The sequence below is a fragment of the Pelodiscus sinensis genome, chromosome 9 (assembly GCF_052426305.1).
Source record: "Pelodiscus sinensis isolate ZL-2025 chromosome 9, ASM5242630v1, whole genome shotgun sequence".
Classification (NCBI taxonomy): domain Eukaryota; kingdom Metazoa; phylum Chordata; order Testudines; family Trionychidae; genus Pelodiscus; species Pelodiscus sinensis.
In genome coordinates this window covers 66607172-66615319 of record NC_143060.1, presented here as the reverse complement: position 1 = coordinate 66615319, position 8148 = coordinate 66607172, and the positions used below count along the sequence as shown (strand labels likewise).

The following is an 8148-nucleotide window of genomic DNA, read 5'->3' as shown; positions in this document are numbered from 1 at the left end:
GAGTAAATTCCAGGTTTCCTAGTGCCTCAGTCAGTCCAGTGTCCTATAAACTAAACCATACAACTTCACAAATTTGAGCTTCAACCCATTAACAGGGGATTTATAAAAGAAAAGCTACTAAATGCATAAGACAAGTGTTCAGATTTATTCGGAAATTCACAGTTTCTAATGGCACTACAGCTCTGTAGTTACATAATCTTGTTCCACAATATTGTTTGCTGCACTCAGATAGTATAAGCATTTTTTCTTCATTCTTGTTTGGAGCCCTTTCTGATTAGACATTCTATAAATCAGGTCCATGTGCTCTGACTGGCTAATTGTGCAGACCGTCTCTAAAAGTACATCACCATAAAGTATCCATAAACTAACATGAAAGCAGCAAAAACAAAAGCTTTAAATAAGTCACATTACATACAATACCCAGAAAAGGCATTTGATCTGTTTAAAAAAGGGTACCACTAAAAGTGCTCAATAAGTTAACTTAGTTTTACAACATGAACTTATAACACCTCTCAAAAAGGAGTAACCTTCTGTCCCATTCACTCTGCTTCAGTCACACCATTGTATGCAGTCACACATTCGATTTTATCCAAATATACAACCATGGTCAAAATAAACTCATATGAAAGTACCAAAACACACACACACACACCCTGCACATCTTAGCCAATACAAAAGCAAACTTTATGGAAATATCCACTTTTATACAGACTTGAGCTGTTAGACTTCAAGGCTTGGCAAACTCACTTGCATTTGTCAGGTGCATTTGTACCCAACCCTGGTTAGGATACTTATATTTTCAGTTGTACCTAGTCACCCTTACATTTCTCCTTGAATGTAGTCCCTAATGTCCAAATTCTTGGATCAGAAAACAGAGTGACTAAAATAAAGCATCAATCCTTTTTGGTTAAGTATTGTAACAGAATTCCAAAGGTCAGTCTGGGGATCAAAGGCATGTTTGTCAGCATGAGCTCCTTCATGTACAGCAAGTGTAACTGCATAGCTGTAATTCATTTTACACACCTAAATAAAACAATTCTGAAGTTGATTAAAATGTAATTAATGGCATTACAATTGCTTCTAACAAGATCTTTTCCAAGTGAGTTTTCAAAATGGAGATCTAATCGATAAGTCTGCCATGTTAGTATTACTACGATCTCCAGCCCACACTACTGAGTCCAGCTGACCGCCAACATGCCCCTTTACAGCACTGTAGTGTCGCCTCCTCCAAAAAGCAAGAGAAGTTACAAAAGAAATCAAAGGACAATTTTCTCTCTTCCTCTTCCAGTGGCATTATAAATAGACAAAAGGCACATAAATACGGGAAGGTGCAAGAAATAGGAACAAAGCTAAAGGAAGAGGATTAGGCTTTTATCCCTATTCCACCCAACAAACTGGGTTTCAACTATCTTTGCCCCACTAATTGTGAAAAAAGCTTTATAAAATGATCCCTCCCACCCCCCATTTGTCCACAGAGGAAGTCATCAGCCTTGTAAAGCTGAAACTCAACCAAGATTGACACAATCCCATCTATTTTAAAAAAAACAGAAATCATAATTTCTGAATACTTTCCAGTTAGCTGATCTCTTCTCCCATCACTCTCCTGCAAGATGTACAACAGACTGTTCTCAGATGAACAAACACTCTCCTGCATGAGAAATCCAACTAGTTTTAGATGTGTCCAGAAACAGCTGTGACACCAAGTGTTCCTACAGTTATCTCTTTGTTTCCTTTGATTATGTCATGCAGACTTGGCATTGACCCAGTCTTAGTCTGTATTAGAGTTTTTATGAACTTCCCTTGGTCTGGAACCTTAGATCGCCTTCGTTTTATAGCCCTCTTCTCAGTTTTTGTCTTTTGGGTTTGTCCGTTGCACAGAGTCGTGCATGCTGAAATGCCACAAAAATAGGATTCCTCGGATTGAGATGAAGTTTCTGAGCTTCCTTCAGATGGAGGACCCTTATATGAGGAATGATATACCTCGCCAATGTTAGAGAAATCTCTCTGGTTCGTAAAGGGTTTCCTTCCTTTTATTTCCCCATTGGCTAATGGATGTAGAGGCTCTGACGCTGGTTTAATCGTCTCTATCTTTTCACTTTTATATTTGCAGCGTTTCTTCTAAAGAAGGAAAAAGAAACTATTAGATTGTGCAATGCAAACAAAATCATATCGCATATGAATAATAGTAGATCATACATAGGCTTGTCAGAACTCTAATAACTGATAGATAATACTGATGTTTATTTTAAGCATTTTTATTTTTAGTCAAATTGTCGCAGTTTGCAGGAAATTATCCAAGGGGTCAAAATTATTTAATATAGTAGATGCTGAAATTCAGAAAGTTAAAGCTTTACCTGGTTAAAGCAAATTATCAACATCACATGGCAAAATACATAAGGTAAATATCTTTACATCAAACTAAAATTCTCAGGGATCATTTTTCTTACTGTGTAAATTTTGATCATCATTGATATAAAATGTAAATACAACACTGAGTCCTGACAAAGTGGGTTCCAGCCCCTGAAATCTTATGCTTAAATAAATTTGTTAGTCTTTAAGGCATTCCAGAACTCCTCCTTGTTTTTGCTGAAGTTGACTAACATGGCTACCCCTCTGATGACTGATAAAAATATTTATCATCACGTGGGGGTGGGGTGGGGGTGTGAAGCCAATGTTCACTGACATTTGTGGATATACTTAATTCTTCCAAGGCTAGTTGTAGATAAGTGACTGAGAAAAAGCACCATCTGCTGGCAGAAACCGGAAAGGAAGCTACTATACCTTTTTTTCTGGTGAAAACTTCAGAGGTTCTACAATATACAAGTCATTTGGATCCACTATAAGAAAAGAAAGGATACATATGAAAGGACAATAAAATGTAACTGCAACCACAGACACTAATTTCTAAAACCATGAAAGTATATATGAAGTTTCATTCCTCCTCGAAAGGACTATTACTCTGCATTCCATCCATACATCTTAAGATCTATGAGATATGAACAGGATGCATATTCATGGAAAGTAAACCAATCAAAATGTTCAATAGAAAAGTTCTATCTCCAGAGCAACTAACTTCTACCTGATCATATAATTCTGCAACTGCAGATCTTGCCTGAGACATTAGACCAGAGTTGAGATTTGCAGAATACATTTTCAGAAGATAAGAAGGGAGTGTTCAAGGACCCAGTACTTGGGGCAGTCATAGGGTTGCCAGGTGTCTGGTATTGAGCCAGACAGTCCAGTACAAAAATTCAGAAAATACCAGACACCTAAAATGTCTGGCATTTTCTGATTTTTTCCCGGCCAAGAGGCAAAAGTACAGGGTGTTTTCCGGGTTCCACGGGGAGCTGTCCAGATCGGAGTTCGAGTTTGATGTTAAAAAAATGTCTTGGTGTTTCCAGCAATCAAAAACACTGTTTCAGAACATTTTTTATTAAGTTTAATATCCTCTAATTTATATAAACTGAACAAGATTTAATAATGCACATTTTTCTCTGCAGAGCATAGAGTGTTTGTTATAACCATGAGGGATGGGTAGCAGCCTGGAGACCAAGGGGTTAATTGTACCTAGCCAGGTAGCATTCAGCCAATAGAAATGCAGGTAAGGACTTCAAACTGAGAAAGGAATTTTGGGGTTTTCCCTCCTTTGTCTCTGGGCAGTTTGCTCTCTGGATACTGAGGGAGGCAGAACACATGTCTCTCTCCAAGAAAAAGACTCTTCATAATGTATAAATAGGGTAAAGTTTAGATAAATCCATTAGGTTTTATTGTTTTCTGTTTTGGAAATTTGGATCTGATGTCTGTGCTGTTAGAATGGGTTTTCCTCTCTTTTGTAACTAAGTCCTGAGCCCATGGGGGTCCCCCATGAGTATATTAATTGGTAACTTTTTCCATCTAGTCATTATGCTTGCAACAATAGTATTGTTTTGGTAATAAAAGTTTTCTTTTTTATTAACCTGGTATTGGTTCATTTCTGTGTTCTGAAAAATCTGTCTGAGATCTGCATGCCTCTGGTTAGGGGACAGCAACCACAGACTGCAATTTGTATTTTCTCTCTTTTTTTTTTTTCAAGCTCTTTGGGGAAAAGAGCGTGGGGTGCCCTGGAGTTGGTTTCAAGCATCCACCCCCGGTCGTGGGTTTAAAAGCACCTGATGGTAGCAGCATATTTTTATCCCCAAAATCTAAGTTAAGATTTTGCGGGGAAGTGTTGTACCAAAGCTTGTAGAGATAAGGTTTTGGGGTTGCTTTTGTGGGCCCCCACTTCTGCATTCATCATGCCAGAGTGGGGTATCAGCCTTCACAGTGCTGTAAATGCACATTTCTGATGTCTGGATAGAATGGGAGTTACTGCGTATTAGGAGTTTTCATTTAAAGCTTCTGTCACAGTATTTTGGCTCAATGCTCAAATACAAGTTAAGATTTAATTATGAACAGCTTTTATTGAAGAGTTTAGTTTACACGTTCTGTGTACTCATTTCATTTACAAATATTTGGCAATTCTTTGAGCCACAATTCATTTATTCAATAATGAACTCAGCTTCTTAAAACTCCCCATATAAAAGTGCTCTCCACATTTAACCGAGTGTACGAATTCAGCACGGCAATGCCTGATTTCTACCCCTACTTGACTGTTCTCAAGGCTTAGCAATTGCCCACTGTACTCTTCCAATTTACTCTCTTCCTTTCTGACACACTGCTTCTGAAGCAGGGAGTGGTTTCCACAGAGGTTCATCTACTCTAAAATGGATGAGACAGACACAGGAACACTAACACGTCTATTCATTTTAGAATGTAACTGCTGGCCAATATCTATGCTGACAAAGAAAAATACACCAGATAAATGAGAGGTTCTTTTTAAAAAACAAGTCTGGTATAAGTATATCCATTTGTTACCAAAAAATGGAAAGCCAATTCAATGTTAATCTGCAACAGGAAAAGCTTAAGTATTATATTTCAGGGTTTACAGAAAAAAAATGTTCTGTGACTGGCTTAAAGAATAAGCTTGTCTATTTCCGAAACGCTGAATTTAGCTCATCTGAAGAAGTAGGTTTTGCCCACCAAAGCTCATGAGACTATATATATATATAAGATGCCACAGGACTACTCATTGAGTAAAGCATGCAGCATCCTTTTATTTCCTTTGAAAAGTTCCAAGGTTAAGGAGTATAATTGGTTTGGCTTGCCAGGGAATTTTACGTTAAAGTGAGCATAAGGTGCAGTAGTATCACATTGCACTCTGACCCTAAATTTCTAGCTACACAAGGGCCATATCTACACCCACGTGGAAATCGATCTTCTGGAGTTCGATTTAGTGGGTCTAGAAAGGACCTACTGAATCGAACACTGCTGGCGCTCCTGTCAACCCTGGGACTCCACCGGGTTGCAAGGAGTAAGGGAAGTCAATGGGAGAGTTTCTCCCGTCAACCTCCCGCAGTGGGGACTCCACAAAGTCGACATATGGTAAATCTACTCCAGCTACACTATTCCAAAGCTGGAGAGGTGTATCTTAAGTCTATTATCTCTGGCAGCGTAGACCTGGTCACAGTCAGGCCAAGTGACAGGGACTTAAAGCAGCGCAAATGCTTGATCAGTTTAGAATAATTCCTCAAAGGTTGAATGGTGGAGAGGAGACACTAAAACCAAAGTCCTGTTTCTTTATCTTTATAGCTCTCAAAGTAATTCTATAAGAGTGTTAGTCTGTTCCTTAAACAAACTCCAACTGTCACATTTTTCTCACCCAAAGTTTTTCCGCAGTTTCAATGGTTTGCTATCCTCCTCTTTTCTAAATAGTTTAGCATCACTGTGGAGTCTGAAAATACTAAACAGTTGAGGTGGCTGATGGCATGTAGTTGGGATATTGTTTAAATGCATAAAATGGAGTAGGATTTCTGGGTGTTGATTCAACTGCAATCACCTTAAACTATTTTGATTTTTTGCTCTGAACAAAGATTTGTTTCAGAGACTATATAAAGCAGTGTCACCCACTGAACTATTTCAATTCAGTATTTCCCAATGCACGCAACTAGCACACAAGTAGAGTGCTTCTGGATTACCTTTTTTGAAAATGGGGTACAAACTACATGATCATACATCTACAGTACAAAGCGCCATTGGGAAGAACTAGCTGAATATGAAACATACCTTCTTTGCTAGTTAGCTGAAAAGACTGAGACCTGACAAGTGGGCAAGAAGTTCTTCTTTTCAGATTCATATCATCATAGGAGGAAAAACATCTGTAATGACAAAAATACATTAAAGTTCAATCTCCCAGAGGCCTCTTGGGAGACACTTACTTCCCGCAGTCCCACTTCTTGCGCTTTCACACTGCAGCAAACCTTCCCCATGGCAAAGATTCTCAAAGGTTCTTGCCAGTGGTGCTCTGACGGCCCAAGAAAGCTGCTGGAGAGTGAGATGCATTGCTCTCCTCACAGCCAGAATCTGATCCCAGTCCTACACTAGTGGTGTCAGACCCTTTGGCAAAGAAAAGGCACTACTTAAGGAGATACAGGTTGGACCTCCCTTAACCAGGACTCCCTGGTCCGGCAACATCCATGGCCTGGCATGGACCACGGATGTTCCTGGACCACAGAGTCCAGGAAGAGAAAGGTCAAGTGGCGGGGCAGGAGTGCCATAAGGGGCACTGGCGACTCAGCTGGGAGCCTGGTGGCAGCACAGCCACGAGGAGAGGGACTTTCCCTAGTCTGGCAAATCCCCTCGTTCAGGATCAAGCAGGTCCCAGGGATTCAAGACCAGTGAGGTCCAACCCATACAACTTTCACGGGAATTATCCTACAGAAGTCTATACGTGCCTTTTATTTTTCAGAAGCCAAACTTCTGAACTTAAAGAAAAGCAGAAACCAGTATAATTAAAATGGAAAATAGAATTCATCTCAGGGAAATAGAATAAATGAGAAACTACCAAATGCTAGATGGAATATAAACATAAAGTTGTAAGAATTGATTAAAATGTCACTGGGATATTACCTTTTGGGGCTTGGGTAGTGATTACTTTTGGGGATTTTGGAGAGGTAATCTTCGTTGAACTGAGATGTATTTCTGCAACGCTGCACACAAAGCAGGAAACCCAGGATGACACAGAGAACCAAAGAAATCACAAGATAGCTTTGTCTGTCAGACACCTGAAAAATAATTGGATTTTTATTTTTTAAAAACTAAAGACAAAATGAGAGGAGCTGAATTACAATGGAGTTAGCAGTTAGGTCATTAATATGTTCACCCTCATGAAAATGTTAATGAATAGATCAGTTTTCAAATCAACTTCAGAGATTTTTTTCCCCTTCTATTTCACCTCATAATATCCATTTCTCAAAATGTAATGTCTGCTATTTAGCCAGCAGGTCAAGTACTGGCACTTACTATGCTATAAGGGTATCTGCATTTGACAGTCATTAAGCCAGTAAACCCAGCATTCTCAAAGTACATTTTACAGCATCAGCACTAAGATCAGATAAAAGTTCAGCCACGGTAAAGAAATATTCAAACAAGTTCACAGTCATACATGGTCTTAAGATATTCCACCAATGTTCCTTTCTTAAATGTTGGACAAGTGCCAGGATGTCAACAAGAATTAAATGTTGGGAAACAAGATGCTAAGGAGTTTCACGACATCTTTGAAGAGATATGCAGATACACAGCTAGGACTACAATAACTTCATTAACAGTTGTACTCTGTTTTCTATACTAAACAAATGCTATTGTGGTAGCACTCACGGTAGGCTAGGTGATTTCTAAACACACGAAATTATAGTTTTTCCCATAAAAAGCAAACAATACTATGTATTTGAAACCTAAATTAAGATAATATAAGAATATTTTCAATAAGAAACTAGCTTCTTTGAAGAAAAACTGTTCTACTCCACAGAACATGGTTAATTTTATATTAAGCTGATCTCTTAGAAGGTCACTCATCTACTATGAAAGGACATGGACTTTACAATTAGGGATGTAAAGTCCCATGTAATCGGTTAACTGGTTAAACATTATGGGCCCACCATGGATAGGGGCTGCTCTGGCCAGGCAGGTGTAGCAGCCCCCACAACGCTGGCTGTCAAAGGGGGCTGAGAGCAATACTACCTGCAAATTAGATTTTGTCCCAGAAAGACTCCGCCACTAACAACCCCAAGAGAC

At 39.0% G+C, this 8148-nt stretch overlaps 1 protein-coding gene across 3 annotated transcripts in view; it reads right to left on the bottom strand.

The window, feature by feature from the left end:
- Nucleotides 1–126: 126 nt before the first annotated feature.
- SUCO (SUN domain containing ossification factor) overlaps nucleotides 127–8148 on the bottom strand; it is a 61281-nt gene continuing 53259 nt past the window's right edge. For all 3 annotated transcript variants that reach the window (XM_075937061.2, XM_075937059.2, XM_075937060.2), the window contains 4 exons: nucleotides 6985–7139; nucleotides 6142–6233; nucleotides 2782–2837; nucleotides 127–2118 (listed from right to left, as the gene is read on the bottom strand). In XM_075937061.2, the coding sequence (XP_075793176.2) occupies nucleotides 1672–2118; nucleotides 2782–2837; nucleotides 6142–6233; nucleotides 6985–7139 (750 nt within the window). In that variant the 3' untranslated portion in view covers nucleotides 127–1671. The remainder of the gene's footprint in view (nucleotides 2119–2781; nucleotides 2838–6141; nucleotides 6234–6984; nucleotides 7140–8148) is intronic.